Below are 19,051 nucleotides of genomic sequence, written 5' to 3'. Positions count from 1 at the left end.
TTCTAGTGTCTCTGTTATCTTCAAAGTGAACAGAGAACACGAACAGCCTGCCATTCACTATAAAACATCAGATGTGGTGACATAACAAACACCTTCTGGCTCAGAAATACCTCTGACTAGAATCACAAATGTCAGGCTTTGTAGCCAATCTGAAAACTAAAATTTTGATTTTGCTTACTGCTCTGCCGATGTTTTCTCAGTGTCTGCCTTGTTTATAACAGCCCAGGGGCAAAGAGGAACACAATTTTCCAGCAGTAAGAATCTTAACAAAGATTTTATTAACACACACTGTCATATTTCTGGGATATAAGAGTCTTCAAAACACTGACTCGTACTAGAAGACACTAAAAGTGCTCGAGTCCTCGGTCCTCCATCTAGCTGAACCACCCCACATCCCGTAACGGAACCAGGCTTGCAGTACTTCACCTGTCCAGTCCCTGCGCGAAAACGGGCTTCCCTCACGCAGACACAGACAGCGACGCTGCCTTTTACAGACACAGGGATCCTTACGATTAAACCAGAATGGAGGAAAACTTAACATCGGCTGACCGAAAGAGAATTCAGACTTAATTTCTCAAAGTCACTCATTCCGCTTCTCTCCAGGAAGGGCTGGTATATCTTCAGGATGAGCATAAGGATTCCCACTGCCGGAATATTCGAAATACCTTCCTTGATTTCTCAGAGAGACTCTATAGGTAGAAAAGCTCATTATTAGAGATTAAATTCTTTTACAGAGATGAAAGATGGGTAACAGTGTTTAGCTTGGTCTGTAAATTCCTCCCACAATGACCTAAGTATGTCTAGGATTGAGTAAAACCAATTTTACGTTACGTATTACTTTATACTGTATACATAACAGATACCTAAAACCAGACTAAAAACCAGGAGGCCTGTGTTCTACTGTTACACTACTGCTAACATGCTCTGAGCCTCTGAAACACGGCTCATGTCCCCCGTCCAAGTGTCTGCATCTGTCCTCATCTTTGTATGTGAGGCTGACACTTCTGACCTACCATTAGTGCGACGCGCATATCACACTGCTATCCATCCACGGTGCCAAATTGGCCCTATTTCAGTATTTCTTGTGAACAAAGATTCACATTCATGTGATACCTCTGCTGGGGTTAACAGTATAATCCAAGGCCAAGAAATAAAATAAAGTTAAATGACTCTTTTGAGTTTAAACTGTGACCCTAGCCTTCTCAGCTTCATTTTTAGCCAGCAGAGCTAATAATAGGAAGACTCTCACTGCCACTTGATCATGCCTATGAAGTGATCAGAGATTCTGAGAAATGGTGTTACAGGGAGACAAAGCAATTCACTAAAAGATATAAGTTCTCAGAGAACCAGAACATGCCAATTCTCTCAGCAGTTGAGAGGCACAATAAAGACCGCAGGGTCTCAGTGAGAACATAAACAATAATCTAGCAAGATAATCCATAAACTTATTTCCAGTTTGTGACATCAGATGACATTTTCACTGTTTTCTCATCCTCTTTGTGGATGAATGTTTGAATAAAATAAAAGTCCCGGGCTGGGGGGTGAGGGTGGGGGAGTTGGAGCTCTTACTAATGACTGAGGGGAATTTAGTTAATACAGTGACAAAGTTAAAAGGAACTTAAGTTGCAAAATAACATGAACTTTTTTCTAACATGAAGATCCATTATGCAGCCTCATTAAGCTCTGAACTTCCCAGTCACAGCAGCTGTGGGAAGGTTAAAAGACAAACCACCAAAAAGGATCTTAAAAGTCCTGGAACCCAGGGTCAATCATGAGGCCAACTTTTTCCTCTACAAAAACAAAAAACCCCATAAAAACCCTGTGGGATTTCTTGTTAGTAAGACAGGAACAGAGGGGAGTCAATAAAAACCGCCAGGACACTATTCCATGAAGATCTAGGCGGAAGAATTTACGTGCAGACATCTGTTTTCAGATAGCTTTATGTATTTTCAAAAGGTTTTAAATTGGAAAAATGTAGATTTTTCTTCCTGCGGAAAAGCCTGGAAAGCCTTTGTATGCGTATTTATTAAGGGTACGGATGTACATTCTGGGGCTCGCTGTTGTGGCTTCCAATAGAATCCCATGACCCTGTCAAACCACGAACCTGGGAGCACTTCTTATAAACATATACTGGCAACTATTATTTTACTTGGTCCTCAGAGGCTACAGAGATCAGAAATTATTCTATTTACACCCTACTCGAAGGCAAACCTGGGAATGAGCAGACAGAGGAAAGAGAACCCAGTTTCCATGATTCCTTAATGCCAACCCTCCTGTCACTTCCACCCCTTACGCAGAGTAAATACGTGACCTGTCTCCTCTGCTGTCATGACAGATTTGCATTTGCCCACGTGTGCAAGTAGCAGAAAACATTACTGCAGTGGCTTCGCTGAGGCTCAGCGCACAAGTCTGGGGCCGTGGGAGAGAGCCAAGTAACGTGGCCACCCTGAGGAATGCAATCTCGGGCTCAGGGCACAGTACTCAGATGGCTAAGTTAGCTGGCCAGGCTCCCCATGCAAGTGACAGCAACTGATAGAAAAAGCAGCTGGTGTGCAACATGAGGCCGGAGCAGCTGCCTCTTCACCTAGTTCTGGTTTTGTAATCCTTTTCTCCTTTGAATCACGTTAGTTGAGAAGACAAAGAATTTACCAGAATCTGATGGAATGCCAAATGCTAAACTGTAGGAAGACTGAACCAGCTCCACGCCTGTTCTCGAGGACAAATCCGGACTCAGTCTAACCTGACTCATGAGAGCTGAGGGCAGGCAGGGTGCTAATTATAGGACCAGCCCCTGCTCCTCATCCCATAAACAGCGAGTGCTATGCACACAGAGGCGACCGCTTATCTCACCATTGAGTCTGGGTCAGCCGGCTGGCTGGACTGCTTGTGGGCCAACAGGACAGCCAGCACGGCCTTCCAGCCTGGCTCTGCCGCGGCACTGGCAGCCACCTCGGTTCGGCCATCCTCCCTGGCGTCCTGGCCACATGTGACATTCACCCAAGGGCACCAGTCTCTATGCTGAGAGGTGGGATCAAAGAAACTTCGGGAAGATGTGTCCTGGGAGGAGGAAAAGAAATAGTACTGATGAAGTGCAGATGCCAGGTCAATCCAGGGAGGCACGGCTGTGAGCTGTCCAGTTCCGAGTCTTACAACTGCCCACATTTCCAGTTTGACGCCTCCTTTAAACAGTGCTCGAGTTGGGGCGCCTGGGTGGCTCAGCTGGTTACACATTTGACTTTGGCTCAGGTCATGATCTCATGGTTCATGAGTTCAGGCCCCACACCAGGCTCGCTGCTGTCAGTGCAGAGCCTGCTTGGGATCCTGTGTCCCTCTCTCTCTGTCCTTCCCTGGCTCGTGCTCTCTCTCTCTCTCAAAATATAAAAATAAACTTAAAAACGAAAATTTAAACAGTGTCTATGTAGTGCCCGCTCCTTTTTTAAATTCTTCCATTCCCTTTGTGTTAAACCAACGGCACCTGATCAGGTCTGTCCCCGTCGCCCCGCCAGCCCCATGTGCTTCAAACAGTTACTACCTCTCTAGAATCCATCCCAAAGAAGTGAATGACAAACCTCTTCAATTTTTTCCTTTTGGCCACCCAACTATCTCATCTTGAGACTTATTCACGTTGTCTTCTCATTGCCACAGGGCCACACCTGCTTCTCTGTGCTACGCGGTGAGGGCCTGGCGTGCTGTCTGCGCTCGGCAACCTCTACACGCAGGTGGACTCACCGAGCTGCTGGAAGAGCAGAGGCGAGCCCGTTTGGCTCTCCGGAGAGGGCTGGACGGCACTTCCAGGCCAGCGCTGTCTCCTGTTCCCATACTTCGGGTCACAGGACGAGTTCTGGTGGTGGGGCTAGCGGCCTCTGGCTCAGGGCGGTCAACGGGACTGGAGGAGTCCCAGCTCCGAGTTCGGGAGACGATGGGGCCTGGGCTCCTTTCAGCCTGAAGGAAAGAGGAGGTAAGAGAAGTATACCAATGATGTAAAGGACTACGGTCAGAAGAAGCTATTTCTAGAAGCAGGTAAAAACGAATACTTGACAATTTAAACTGTAAGAATTTACTTTCTGAACTGTCAACATATCTAAACTCTTCAAAAAATAATAGATTTTTATACAAACTCAAGAATACAGCTTCTGTATTGCAACTGGCGAATAAAAACGTGGTATTCTAGTCAATGTGGTCAGAACTGAAGCTTACCTACCTAAGTTAATCCCCAACTTTTCCACCACAATACTTTTGGCAAAAAATGCTTTTTCTTATGTTTATTTACTTATTTTGAGAAAGTGGGAGAGAGAAAGCATGTATGAGCAGCGGCAGATGCAAAGAAAGAGGGAGAAAGAATCCCAAGCAGGTTCCTCGCTGCCGGAGCAGAGCCTGGCGCGGGGCACGAATGGCTGAGATCATGACCTGAGCCAAAATCAAGAGTCAGAAGCTTAACCAACTGAGACATCCAGGCACCCCAAGAATGCTTTTATTTATTTATTTATTTATTACTTTAAATGTTTATTTATTTCTGAGAGACAGAGCACGAGCAGGGGAGAAGCAGAGAGGGAGGGAGACACAGAATCCGAAGCAGGCTCCAGGCTCTGAGCTGTCAGCACAGAGCCTGATGTGGGGCTTGAACTCATGAACCCTGAGATTATGCTGAATAATCTCTAAACTAAAGTCAGTCGCTCTAGTTGTACTGAGTTATCCGAGAGCCCCCAAGAATGCTGCTTTTAAAAAGCCCACCTCAAACAAGCCGATTAAGTCTATACCTGCTCTGAGCCAGGGGAAAATGTGGCATCTTGGCTCCGAGTCACCATCCTTCGAGGAGATTCAGGCACCAGAGCACAGCGCTCTGCCCGCCCCTCGGGGCCTTGGATGGGGGAGCTGGTCAGGCCAAATGATGCATCCAGGTCGGTCATGGAGGACTCCATCTGCTGGAAGCCCCAGAGCCCCACCTTTCTTGTGCACTGGGAACAGGTTATTAAGGAGAGCTGCATGGGTTCCAGAGAAGAACTAGGTAGGAACAGAAAAGAGAGTATTCTCAAAAGGTTAACATTTCCAAAGGACAAGGTGTTATCACTTGTGAGAATGCTTTATCTCATCAAATAAATCTCTGGAATAGTCCAGTGGATTGGGAATCATGTCATCTCAGAGCCCCTGTCCTCTGATCTCAGGACCCCAACTCCAACATCTCTCGCAAAGTCCCTACAGAAAGATCTAAGTGTCTTGGTGTCATCTCTAAGGCAAGACTATATTAAAGGTTGTTTTATAAATTTCTCCTGTTCCTTTTAACTGAAAATGTTCCTGGGGCACCTGGTTGGCTCAGTCAGAAGAGCAGGTGATTTTTGACCTCAGGGTCGTGAGCTCAAGTCCCACAATGGGTGTAGAGATTATTTAAATAAACTTTAAAATAAATAAATAAACCTTAAAATAAAAAAAGATTTTTTTTAATGTTTTATTTATTTCTGAGACAGAGAGACAGCATGAGCAGGGAAGGGTCAGAGGTCAGAGAGGGAGATACAGAATCTGAAACAGGCTCTAGGCTCTGAACTGGCTGTCAGCACAGAGCCCGACACGGGGCTCGAACCCACAAACCGTGAGATCATGACCTGAGCCGAAGTCGGACGCTTAACCGATTGAACTACCAGGTGCCGCAGAATAAATTAAATGTAAAATTCCTTTATCTATCAAAGAATGCATATTTAAGGTAAATCAAAATTGGTTCGGGGGCGCCTGGGTGGCTCAGTCGGTTAAGCGTCCGACTTCGGCTCAGGTCATGACTCGAGGTCTGTGGGTTCGAGCCCCGTGTCGCGTTCTGTGCTGACAGATCAGAGCCTGGAGCCTGTTTCAGATTGTGTCTCCCTCTCTCTCTGACCCTCCCCAGCTTGTGCTCTGTCTCTGTCTCAAAAATAAACATTTTAAAAAATTGATTCAAACAGGTTTTGTTTTTAATTTAAATATTTTAAGTAATCTCTACACCCAAAATGGGGCTCGAACTCACAACCCTGAGATCAAGAGTCGAATGCTCTACCGACTGAGCCAGCCAGGCGTCCCAGTTCCAACAGGTTTCTATCTCAGAGGGAGACTATGCTAAACTGAGCAGCTGGAATAGAAACACCAACACGGAGGTTCAGAGGACTCCAGCTGATGTTTCCTTTGGTAGTTTTTATGAACGCAAAGGATTTTTCTTCCTTTCTATAAACAGAAATGAGCTTCACTGCTTACAGGAGCACAAATTCCCAGCTGGGAAGTAACAGTAAAAAAAAACAAAAAAAAAAACAAAACAAAACCCCAAAGTTCAGGCGTATCCAAGAATTCCTGAGTTCTAATTCTGGAACTGTTACTGATTCTTATCATCCCCTCGCCACCCCCTCAGGTTTTCTCTGTCTGCTTTGCTGACAGGAAACACCATGTGATCTCCAAATACTATCAGTGACTGATGTAAACCAATGTATGACGTTGTCAAAGTTCACGTTATCCTGCAAATTCGCTCACTGACCTGCACGCCCAGCCGCACAGAGAGAGAACACAGGCAGTGACGTGGACTTGGATGTCTGAGCCTAATTTGCTTGCAACTTTTCTCTCGTCCATTCGGTGATCAAGTTCATCTTCAACCAGGTGCAGGAGAAGACTGATCTTGTCTTCTGTCAAGGACTATAAAGGAACCAAGGTGGCAAACTTAAATTTCCAACCACAAAAATGACATAAAATGATGTACTTAGATGGTACGAGGCAAAAATCATGAAAGAAATGCCAAACACGAAGACAACTGTCATCATTAGGGAAGGCTTACTTCTAGGACAGGGCTAAGGTATTACACAGCAGCTTCCTGAATTGCCCTGAATCTAGTGATTGAGAAAGGTAGCAGTTTTCCTAGAACTACTAAATCTTTTCTTACTACAAATTTGTTTTCAATTTACCAATTGCAGGTGCCCCTGCGTAGCTCTGTCAGTTGGGCCCTCCAAGTCTGGATTTTGGCTCAGGTCATGATTTCACAGTTCATGGGATTGGGTCCCTTGTTGGGCTCCATGCTGACATGAGGAGCCTGCTTAGGATTCTCTCTCCTTTCTTCAGCCCCTCCCCCACCTTGCTCTCTCAAAATAAATAAATTAACTTAAAAAAATCAATTTACAAGGATACCCGGGTGGCTCAGTCATTTACGCATCTGACTCCTGATTCCAGCTCAGATCATAATCTCACGATTGATGAGACTGGGTTCTGTGCCGACAGCGAGGAGCCTCCTCTGGATTCTCTTTCCCCCTTTCTCTCTGCCCTTTCCCTGCATGTGTGCTCTCTCTCTCTCCCCAAAAAAGCACTTTACCAATTGCCGATTTTCTCTCAAACTTGTAAACTTCAGACCGAAATAGGGAAAACAAATTACTATTTATATCTTGACCTGCCACTAAATTCACTTCTTGACAAAACAAGTGCTTGCCAAGGTCTTTACTTTTGTAAAGAATAAGAAAGAACTGACAGAGTCAACAAAACAGCTGCTGTGGCTGGGGACAGGGACATTCACAATAGGCACAGAGGTCAATACTTCCATTAAAATCCAAATGGCCGCTCAACTTGAAGAAGCAAAAGAACAGCTTCTATTTCCTACAGTAAAGCTTGTCTTCAGAGTGTGTGCAGGGTAATGAAATGGGACACTAGATATTTCTAATTTCTACTCACAGGGGAGAAGGGCGTTTGTAACTCCTCCTGTCTTATTTTCTTTGGGAAATGATAAGCAATAAAGCATATAAAGTCACATTTCAGTATCTTCTGTTAAACAGTTTAAGTAACAACTCAAGACAGGGGCGCCTGGGTGGCTTAGTCGGTTAAGCGTCCGACTTTCGCTTAGGTCATGATCTCGCGGTTCTTGGGTTCGAGCCCTGCGTTGGGCTCTGTGCTGACAGCCAGCTCAGAGCCTGGAGCCTATTTCAGTCTGTGACTCCCTCTCTCTCTGACCCTCCCCTGCTCACGCTGTCTCTCTCTCTCTCCTAGAAATAAATAAAACATTAAAAAAAAAAATTTAAAAGTAACAACTCAAGACAAAATTGAATGTACGCCATTTAAAGAATCGTACCTAGAAGTTTAGATGGAACCCATTTACTTAATTATCAATAGCTGCCCTTGTAGTGGAGACTGAAAACAGTTCAGTTAGGGACAAACAACTAGTTCTCTTCATAGCAATCTGAATCCTCTGGTCATTTAAAGAAACACTTCATGTACAACTGCTAGTGAGAACTGAAGGCCACCGTGGGCTAGCTAAGAAAAACTCACCATAGTTTTCAAGTCCTCTGGCCTCAGGGAAGGAAGCTGCAGGTCCAAGTGACACAGGCTTTGAAAACGATCTAGGAATTCGCCAACAAGAACAGCAGGCTCATCCAACGGCAACATCCCAAATCGATCTGTGGACAAGGTAAACTGGAAGATCATATTGGCGTAAATTCTAAAAAGTAAAAGATGTGTATGGAACAACAGGGGATAGGTACCGATAAAACCCATCAAGTACTTGAAGATATTAAGAATGAATGACTTTTTCTGACAAAGCTGTGATCGTTTTGTGAATATGTTTAAAAAAGTAGATTCTCAAGAAAAGTTTCTCAGAAGCAGTCCGGTCTAGGGGCGCCTGGGTGGCTCAGTCGGTTGGGTGTCTGGCTTCAGCTCAGGTCATGATCTCGCGGTTCGTGGGTTCAAGTCCCTCGTTGGGTTCTGTGCGAGCCTGGAGCCTGCTTCGGATTCTGTCTCCCTCTCTCTCTGCCCCTCCCCACCTCAAGCTCGGTCTCTATCTCAAAAATAAACAAACATTAAAAAAACAAAAGCAGCAGTCAGGTCTAAGCTGAATCTGAAGACCAACAATAGTGTGTAAAAGCAAAGGCCCATAGGATGGCACAAGTGCAGTTTCTAAACAGTGTCACAGGACTGGAACCCAGTGCTCCTGTGGGGAAAGGAGGAAGAGATGGGGTGAAAGTGGAGAGAGTAACTAGACCATGATTTTACTAATGCATGTGATGAGAAATTACTGAAAGATTTTTTAAAGGAGGAAGTGATATAATATAGATAAAATGCAGTAGTTTAGAGACCATAAGGGGTCTGTTGAGATACCAAAAAATAAGCTCAGCAGACATTAAAGTGATCAGAGGCACTAATCCCTGCAAGATACAGGTGGCATAAAGATGGAGAGAAGTAGCATCAGTGCTATAAAACTTAAAAAAAAATTTGTTTTTTTGTTTTATTTATTTCTAAGACAGAGAGAGAAAGAGCACGAGTGGGGGAGGGGTAGAGAAAGAAGGAGACACAGAATCTGAAGCAGGCTGCAGTCTCTGAGCTGGCTGTCAGCACAGAGCCCGATGCGGGGCTCGAACCCACAAAGCATATGATCATGACCTGAGCCGAAGTCAGACGCTTAACTGACTGAGCCACCCAGGCGCCCCAATGCCATAAAACTCTTAATGGTCAATGAAACTTCATACTGTAAGAAAATAGGGCATAGTGGGGCGCCTGGGTGGCTTAGTCGGTTGGGCGTCCGACTTTCGCTTGGGTCGTGATCTCGCGGTTCGTGGGTTCGAGCCCCGCGTCGGGCTCTGTGCTGACTGCCAGCTCAGAGCCTGGAGCCTGTTTCAGTCTGTGACTCCCTCTCTCTCTGACCCTCCCCTGCTCACGCTGTCTCTCTCTCTCGTCTACAAATAAAAATATTTAAAAAAAAAAAAAAAAGAAAATAGGGCATAGTAAGATATAGTGTCAAACTGGGATAATGAATATAAACTCATGATGTTGAATAGAAATCTAGCTCGTTTCACGAGCACCCAAGTATGTCAAAACTTACCAAACTGCATACCTAGATATGTGCCGTTTATTTTATGTCAACTATTCCTTGATAAGGCTGTTTAAAAAAAAAAGGTGGGGGCGCCTGGGTGGCTTAGTCGGTTAAGCGTCTGACTTTCGCTTAGGTCATGATCTCGCAGTTCGTGGGTTCGAGCCCCGCGTCGGGCTCTGTGCTGACTGCCAGCTCAGAGCCTGGAGCCTGTTTCAGCCTGTGACTCCCTCTCTCTCTGACCCTCCCCTGCTCATGCTGCCTCTCTCTCTCCTAAAAATAAATAAAACATTAAAAAAAAAAATAAAAAATTAAAAAAATTAAAAAAAAAGGTGGGGGGGAGCCTGGGTGGCTCAGTCTGTTAAGGGTCCAACTCTTGATTTTGGCTCAAGCCATAATCTCACACGTGAGATTGTAGCTCCACGTGGGGGCCCTGTGCTGGGTCCAGCTCCAAGCTGGGCATAGAGCCTGCTTAAGACTCTAACTTTCCCTCTGCTCCTTCCCTGCTTGCACACATATACACACATTCTTGCTCTCTCTCAAAAAAATAAATAAATAAAAACAAAAAGGAAAAAGAAAGGGGCACCCAGGTGGCTCAGTCGGTTAAGCATCCAACTTCAGCTCAAGTCATGATCTCACAGTCTGCGAGTTTGAGTCCCAAGTGAGGCTTTGTGCTGACAGTGCAGAACCTGCTTTGGATCCTCTGTCTCCCCCTCTCTCAGCCTCTCCTGTGTGCACTCTCTCTCTCAAAAATAAACATGAAAAAAAAGAAAAAATCTCTTTTCCAGTTTTATTATTAAGAGGTACAGAGGCACCTGGGTGGATCAGTCAGTTAAGCGTTTGACTCTTGATTCTGGCTTAGGTCATGATTTCATGGTTCATGAGTTCAAGCCCCACTTCAGGCTGTGTGCTAATAGTGCGGAGCCTGCTTGGGATTTTCTTTCTCCCCCACTGTGACCCTCTTTCTCTCTCTCTCAAAATAAATAATAAAAACTTAAAAAAAAAAAAAAAAAAGAGGTACAAAAGCAGTAACAATAGCGCTTTTGTCCACCATTTAATGTACCATTAACAACCAGATTTTGGGGGCACCTGAGTGGCTCAGTCGGTTAAGCGTCTGACTTCGGCTCAGGTCATGATCTCACAGTTCGTGGGTTCAAGCCCCCCCTCGGGCTCTGTGCTGACAGCTAGCTCAGAGCCCGGAGCCTGCTTCAGATTCTGTGTCTCCCTCTCTCTCTGACCCTTCCCTGCTCATGCTGTCTCTGTCTCTCTGTCTCAGAAATAAGTAAAAACATTAAAAAATTTTAATTTAATTAAAAAACCCACAACAACCATATTTTGGTCTCTAATATTATTAAATATTATCAAACTATTTAAACTTGTTGCAAGTAATCAAATATGTCAAAAACATATGCCATTAATTTAGAAAGATGTATCATTTCACAAGGAACATCTGATTATAAAAAACTAAGATTAACAAAAAAGGTATGGAGTTTACAAAATCAAGTAAAGTTTAACAAAAAGGAAACATTCTGATGACCAGTGGCTCAGGTCTGACAAAACTTAGGAGAAAAAAACAGATCCTAATGCCCTTCTGATCACCTTCCAATTTAGGGTTTGGTCTGATTCTTACAATCCTAATACTAGTAAAAACTGATGAAGGCAAAAGGGCAAACAGAAGAAATTACACCCATCATGAAAATGTTTAAACATAAATTAAAATGTTTTATAATTAACATCTGTGAATATTTGGTCTATTTCAGTGTTTGGTACGTTCAAAATAATCAGTCTAATAAACTAGTAATTATAATTTGAAATGTTTAAAGGGATTTAGTTTTGTTTATAATTACTGGTGAATGTTAGGAAAACGTTACCTACGAGACTGTATTTATTAGATACGCTTCATGAAGAAAAGCATTCAAGTGTAGATAGTTGTAGGCGTTCCTTTCTTCACACTAAAGTCTCTTGAATGTGGAAGAACCAAACGAAGGATGGTATAATTGAAAGGTCGCACTGGAGATTTAGGAGGTAGGATGGACAGGACCAGGTGGTGAAGACAGGGAAGAGCATCTCCGGTGACTTCTAGGTTTCTGGCTAGGGACAACTGGCAGGGAGGTCAGTACCAGTTCCCGAGACGGAAAATATAGAAGACGAGAAGCACGTTTTAGGTATAATGAAGCATTTGGTTTTGTGTGCAAGGTATTACGTGGAAATGTTCAGAAGGCAGCTGGAAAGGAGTCAAGCTCAAAAGAGAGGTCTGGATAGGAGTTCGAGGTCTGCAAGTAGCAGCAGCTGAAGTTATGAATGGGACCCAGAAGGCCAAGTGCGCGGTCCTGAGAGCAGGAACCACCAGCTGGGTACACGGAGAGACAATTCGTATCAAGGAACGAATGCAGTTGTACTGCACAGAGAAACTGCTGGGCCAACAGCAGAAACTCCTGTTACCGTGATCTTCACTTTGAAAATGTTATTCTTGGGGCGCCTGGGTGGCTCAGTTGGTTGGGCGACCGACTTCACTTAGGTCATGACCTCACAGACTGTGATTTCAAGCCCCATGTCAGGCTCTGTGCTGACAGCTCAGGGCCTGGAGCCGGCTTTGGATTCTGTCTCCCTCTCTCTCTGCCCCTGCCCTGCTAACATTCTGTCTGTCTTCCTCTCAAAAATGAATAAATATAAAAAAAATTTTTTTTTAAATAAATAAAAATTTTAAGAGAAGTGTTATTTCTTGGAGCGCCTGGGTGGCTCAGTCGGTTAAGCATTTTACTCTTGGTTTCAGCTCAGGACATGATCTCACAGTTCAAGGCCCGCATCAGGAGCGAAGCCTGCTTGGGATTCTCCCTGCCCCTCCTTTGCTTGCTCGCTCTCTCAAATAAATAAACCTAAAAAAAAATAATAATAATTTCTTAATAGTCCCTTTCTATCACCTCTTCGTCTATCAGTAGATGGCACTCTGTGGACACTTTCGATTTATTTTTTTCTTCTTAGTGGTTATGCATGGAATATTCCCAGACATCAGTGACCCTCAAATTAGCCTGAGTTGTCCTGCTGAAATCATAAGAAGCATACCTACATGGCACTAATGTCTGGTCAAGCATGAAGTTTTGCACCTGGTCTTGGTGAGCCCTCCACAAGGCTCTGCTGTTATTCAGCAGGAACATGACCATGTGACCAGTAAAATATTTAAAACTCCCACTTGTGACTACATTCGGAACTCCTTCATTCTGAAGCATTTTATGCAATACAAACACTTAAGAGTCTTTAAGAGTACAGAAACTATTGGGGCGCCTGGCTGGCTCAGGTGGTAGAACATGTGGCTCTTGATATCAGGATTTCAAGGCCCATGTTGGGGATGGAGCCTACTTATGGAAAAAAAAAGGGGACAGATACAATTAAAAAGAAAAAGAGCTAAAATAACTTTAAAAGACATGAAAATATTGGGGTTCCTGGGTGGCTGAGTTGGTTGAGCATCTGACTTCAGCTCAGGTCATAATCTCACGGTTTGTGAGTTCGAGCCCCGCATCAGGCTCTGTGCTGACAGCTCAGAGCCTGGAGCCTGCTTCAGATTCTGTGTCTTCCTCTCTGTCTCTCCCCCACCCCTGCTTGTGCTTGGTCTCTCTCTGTCTCAAAAATAAATAAACATTAAAAAATTTTTTCAATTAAAAAAATACGAAAATGGGGCACCTGGGTGGCGTCTGACTTCAGCTCAGGTCATGATCTCAGGGTTTGTGAGTTTGAGCCCCATGTCGGGCCCTGTGCTGACAGCTCAGAGCCTGGAGCCTGCTTCAGATTCTGTGTTCCCTCTCTCTCTGCCCCTCTCCCGCTTGCTCTGTCTCGGTCTCTCAAAAAATAAATAAAAATGTTACAAAAACTTTTTAAAAAATGAAAATATTAGCAACAGCATCACCTTAATATTTTTTCACAAAACAAGTTCTAAGTCAAGATCCTAAGATAAGTAACAAAGGAGGATCATGTATTTTATAAGGTAGGGCATTCTAGAGTGTGAGGCTTTATAAAACTCCTGTGTCTCTTTGCCTAAGTATAAATTTTGGAACCATAAAGTAAACATATCCTGCTGTTAGTTTCCCAGATACACAGTCGGATTCACTCTAACATAGCTTAGTTTTATAAAAAAATAACGACTAAAGTCAATAATTAGAGTGAAGACAATCACAAATTCACCGGATTCAAGACAGGGAGCCTTGCCAAGGCCCTTATACAGGCAGTCTTTGGCTTCAATGCTATTGTTTATATTGTGTCATTTCACTGTGACAAACTATACACTGTGATCACTCTCATTTGGCTTCCTGTAAGTTGGTTTTAGGAACCAAACCCCGACCCTGCTTAACTGCCACAGTCAGTGCACTAAAGGAAGCCTGGGGAGAACACGGGACTGCTTGCTATGGGGGGCAGAGAGTTTGAAATCAGATAAAACCACAGTTTTGCCTCCTCACCAGTTGTTTTTAAGATATCTGATTCTGGGGTGCCTGGGTGGCTCAGTTAGTTGAGTGACCGACTTGATTTCAGCTCAGGTCATGATCCCAAGGGTGATGGGATGGAGCCCCATGTCAGGCTCTATGCTGAGCCTCTTTAAAAAAAAAAAAAAAAGGTTCTCTCTCCACCTCCACCCCTCTCCCTTGCTTGCACATGCGCTCTCTCTCAAGTCGGAAAATAAAAAAATAAAGCAAACAAAAACAAAAACATTAGGAAAAAAGATCTCTGATTCTGTTTCCTCACCTAAAAAACTGGATTGATAATCTACCTCCCAGGGCCCCTGTGAGGACTGAATGGGATAATTTATGCCTGGCTAAGCTGTTGGCATGTCAAATGCCCTTAATAAAGTTAAGTAATAACCTAACAAGTAAACGAATGTAAGTTCTTCTTGAAAAGCCCAAATAGAAAGGAAAAAAATGAAACATCAAAAACTAGATTTTCACAAAGAAACAGACAATATTAAAAATGCAATAACCCAGAAGAGATGGTAAATGGGAAATCTTGGCAATAAGTACCTGGGGAGGGGCTGTCTGGCCAGAAACAGAACTTCTCATGGGCGGTGCACAGGGCCTTCTTCAGCTCAGCACATCGGTCCTTATCTGAAACCCATACAGGCAGCAATGCCTTAGAAAACACTCTATGGATTCAAAATCTAATGGCTAAGACCCTTTAAGAGTATAGATAGAATTAAAAATAAAAATGACTAAGATAATTTTAAAAGTAGTGAAACTATTAGCAACTGCATCATCTTAATATTTTTCACAAAACAAGTTCTAAATCAAGATCCTAAGATCAGTAATAATATTATGTATCTCATAAGGCAAGGCATTCTAAAGTACGTCTTAATAAAAGTGCCTTGTTTCTTTGCCTAAGTATAAATTTTGGAAACACAAAGCAAACATACCCTGCTATCAGTTTTCCAGAATATAGTCAGGTTCACTCTAAAGTAGCTTAGTTTTAAAAAAACAGTAGTAACTGGAGCTAATAATTAGGACGAAGACAATCACAGATTTCCCTTGCTATAGGTAACAGTACACATTCTTTGATCAAACACAAGTGACTGGTGTTTTTAGAAAAACCAGTCTAATATATCTTTGAATATGGAGGAAAATGTAATTTGTACTTTATACTCACATCTGTCAAAATCAAAAGCTGGTTGTAAACTGGCACAGAGGAAAGCCTGGCAGCTGGAACACTTGAGCATGTCACATTCAACTGTGACCCAGCCATACTTGGCACAGACAAGTGGAGACAGCTCGGAGGGCTTACCTGCCCATTTCAGAGAGTATTCATGTTAAGAGAAACAATGCTGCAAGTATATTAAGATGAGGAAGTCAGAAATGAAAACTTTAACTCATTCTTATAAACACATTAGATTAAGAGAAAAAACAAGAAAAGTTCGGAAAACTAATTTTACTTTAATTCTATTTTTTTATCTTTCATTATTTTTAGGGAGAGAGAGCACGCATGTGAACAGGGAAGAAGGGCAGAGGGAGAGAGAAAGAATCCCAAGCAGGATCCACACTAGCACAGAGGCTGATGTGGGGCTCGATTCCACGACTCTGGGATCATGATCTGAGCCAAAATCAAGAGTTAGACGCTCAACCGACTAAGCCATTCAGGCGCCCCTGAAAAACGATTCTTAAAGCATAGATGGGGCACCTGGATGGCTCAGTCAGTTAAGTGTCTGACTTCAGTTCAGGTCATGATCTCATAGCTCGTGGGTGTGCGCCCACGCCAGGCTCTGTGCTAACAGCTCAGAGCCTGGAGCCTGCTTCAGATTCTGTGTCCCTCTCTCTGCCTCTCCCCTGTTCATGCTTTGTCTCTGTCTCTCAAAAATAAATAAATGTTAAAAAAAAATTTTTTTAAAGCACACACACATACTTCACAGAATAATGAAAGTCAATTGAGTAATAACCAGAGGGGGAAAATGATGAATTTTTCCTCTACAAAGCCCTATGTATTTTACATGTTTAAAATGTTTATGCTATTGGGGCACCTGGGTGGCTCAGTCAGTTGGGCAACCAAATTCAGCTCAGGTCATGATCTCGCGGTTTGTGAGTTCGAGCCTGGTGTTGGGCTCTGTGCTGACAGCTCAGAGCCTGCAGCCTGCTTCAGATTCTGTGTCTCCCTCTATGTCTGCTCCTCCCGTGTTCATGCTCAGTCTCTTAATAATAAATAAAAATGCTAAGAAATGTTTTTTAATCAAATAAAATGTTTATGTTATTATTGGCTGTGGGGTGGAACACAGAAGCCATTCACTTTCACTTACAGTGAAATACTAGAGATTTAAAAACACTTGTAAAGGCACAGGCATACTCCTCAGCAATAAGGCATGGTAAAAGTCAAACAAGCAGAAATATTTTCTGCCACTCATCTATGCCTTCCTGTTGTGCCATATCTATTTTTACACGTTCTAAAGAATAGTCAGTAAAATTAATAATATTCTTCATTATCCCCCTGACCAAAATTTGATTGTTACAAACTAATGTGTACATATAGCCTATGTGTGTTAAACAGTCTGAGAGCACCCAGAGCATCTAGAAGTACATGCTTGGGAAAATGTCTTCGAACATTTACTGATCTTTAATACTTAACACTTAATGTTTTATATTTTACCTAAAGAGCTCTATATGACAGAGCGCACGCGTGTGCTCGCGCGCACACACACACACTCACAAAACATGAAAGAAGATGCAGGAAAATTCTATATTTTTATAAGGGGTACAGGAATTTGAAAACATTCTAATGTCAGCAAAAGAAGGGCTGAAGGCTAGAAAACAGAATTTAGATATAGATGTTAAAGGAGCTAGCATTATCTAAAATAAAAGTAACAGAATTACTTAACTGGCTAAGTGAAATAAATGATTATCATATCTAGGCACGGAAATTGTGACATAAGTGGCTTTTCTTTTTAATGTTTATTTATTTTTGAGAGAGGGTGAGTGAGTAGGAAAGGAGCAGAGAGAGAGGAAGACAGAGGATCCAAAGCAGGCTCTGCGCTGACAGCAGAGAGCTCCCAATGGGGAGGCCTCAAACTCATGGATCCTGAGACCATGATCTGAGCTAAAGTCGGATGCTTAACCGACTGAGCCACCCAGGGTGTCTCGTGTTTGCTGTTTTAAGCCATTAAGTTTTAATTTGTTATGCAACAATAGACAACTAATATACAGGGGAAAATCTAGAAAGAGACAGGAAGTGTGGTATACACTGCCTCGTGCTATGATCCTGGCTCTGCCGTTTGCTAGCAGGCTGACCATAGGCAACCTCCCTGAAGCTGCTTCCTCGTCTGTAAATGAGTTTAATGATACCTATTTTCACAGGTTTAAGGTGATGACTGAATATGACAATATACATGAAAACACATTACATACAAATGTTAGTTACTATTCCTTGCCCTCTCAAGGTCTCAGTGTTTTCTTCTGTAAACGAAAAGATAAGGAGCATCTGAGTGGCTCAGTCAGTTGAGCGTTCGACTCTTGATTTAAGCTCAGGTCATCATCTCGAGGTTCAGGAGTTCGAGCCCCATATTGGCTCTGCACTCACAGTGCAGAGTCCGCTTGGAATTCTCTCTCCCTCTCTCTCAAAATAAATTAATTAGTTACAAACAACAACAACAAAAGAAAAGGCCAGATCATCTCAAATATCCCTTTGAAGAATAACATTTTATGATGCTAATTTTCCTATAAAATTTCTTACCAAGTTTAATTCTTTTTTTTTCCCCTCCAAGTTTAATTCTTAGATTTAAAACATCAAAATAAGTGCTGTTATTCCTCATTCCAGGAGCAGACAGAAAGTGCAACTCACATGAACTAATAAAAAAGGATATAGAAAATGTTTCCACCCTGTTAAAGAAGGCTTCTTTGCTTGTAGATTCCAACGGCGGCTGCTCTGCTTGGGGTGACCCATTAACCGACTGGAATGTGGCAGATGTGTCCTTCCTAAAATAAAGCGGCAGAACTCTCAGAAATCTTTCACAGCATCACTTTACCTAAACATTTTGCATCCTGCTTCTTGGCACATCACAGTACCAATCACACCACACTGGATTTTAACCTTTCTAAAAATCATTTCAGTAATGTTATTCCTCTGCTTAAAATTATCAATGGTTTTACAATACTTATTAAATAGAATCCAAATTTGTCAGTCTGGCATTCAAATTTCTTTACCGTTTGGCCATACCTAAGTTTCAAGTAATTTCTACCTCCACACGGCTCCACTAGTCCTATACTGGAGAACTTGTAGCTAACTCACTGTTCTCCAACAGTATTTCACACAACTTTAGCAAATGCCAAGGCTTCTATGCATTATACAGCTTGAATCACCTTAGAAATTTAACTTCTTTACCACAGACAAAAATAATTTTGCTATTTTTCTACCTGAGTCGATCACTGACACCCACTCTCCCAAAAAAAGAACTAGTTTTAAAATTCAAATAAAAGGAAAGACCTTTGGGCAATTTCATGAAAAAATTCAGGGAGAAAAAAAACCCAACAGGACAATTATTATTTTTTTAGTGAAAGGCATTTCAGCAGCACCTGAAAGGGGTAGGGGGGGAATCCTTGAGGACAAAAGTCATTGATGAGAGCAACTACTATAACTCGAAAAACATAAACTCATTCTAACAATCTTTCTCAGAAAGCCTCAGGGAGGTGCGGTTCTTGAAAGAAATTCAGAGGATCCATTAACTTGGATAAAAAAAAATGACATTTATTATATTAACCTCTAACTGAAATTCAGCACTTCCTTCAATTAGGGATGAAGGTACTAACCCCC

The 19,051-nt window shown here is 42.8% G+C and overlaps 1 protein-coding gene across 1 annotated transcript in view; it reads right to left on the bottom strand.

Annotated features, from left to right (window-relative positions):
• Nucleotides 1-255: 255 nt before the first annotated feature.
• The window catches only part of ZC3HC1 (zinc finger C3HC-type containing 1), a 19,607-nt gene continuing 811 nt past the window's right edge, over nt 256-19,051 (bottom strand). The window contains exons 2-10 of the mRNA XM_077770779.1: nt 18,105-18,216; nt 15,410-15,560; nt 14,791-14,874; nt 8,254-8,381; nt 6,488-6,642; nt 4,758-5,001; nt 3,730-3,942; nt 2,851-3,057; nt 256-689 (exon numbers count right to left, since the gene is read on the bottom strand). Coding sequence (XP_077626905.1) covers nt 621-689; nt 2,851-3,057; nt 3,730-3,942; nt 4,758-5,001; nt 6,488-6,642; nt 8,254-8,381; nt 14,791-14,874; nt 15,410-15,560; nt 18,105-18,216 — 1,363 coding nt within the window. The 3' untranslated portion in view covers nt 256-620. The remainder of the gene's footprint in view (nt 690-2,850; nt 3,058-3,729; nt 3,943-4,757; nt 5,002-6,487; nt 6,643-8,253; nt 8,382-14,790; nt 14,875-15,409; nt 15,561-18,104; nt 18,217-19,051) is intronic.

The sequence above is a fragment of the Crocuta crocuta genome, unplaced genomic scaffold (genome assembly GCF_008692635.1).
Source record: "Crocuta crocuta isolate KB4526 unplaced genomic scaffold, BGI_CrCroc_1.0 scaffold266, whole genome shotgun sequence".
Classification (NCBI taxonomy): Eukaryota; Metazoa; Chordata; class Mammalia; order Carnivora; family Hyaenidae; genus Crocuta; species Crocuta crocuta.
Note: the sequence above shows the minus strand (reverse complement) of the source record. Positions and strands in the feature narration are given on the sequence as shown.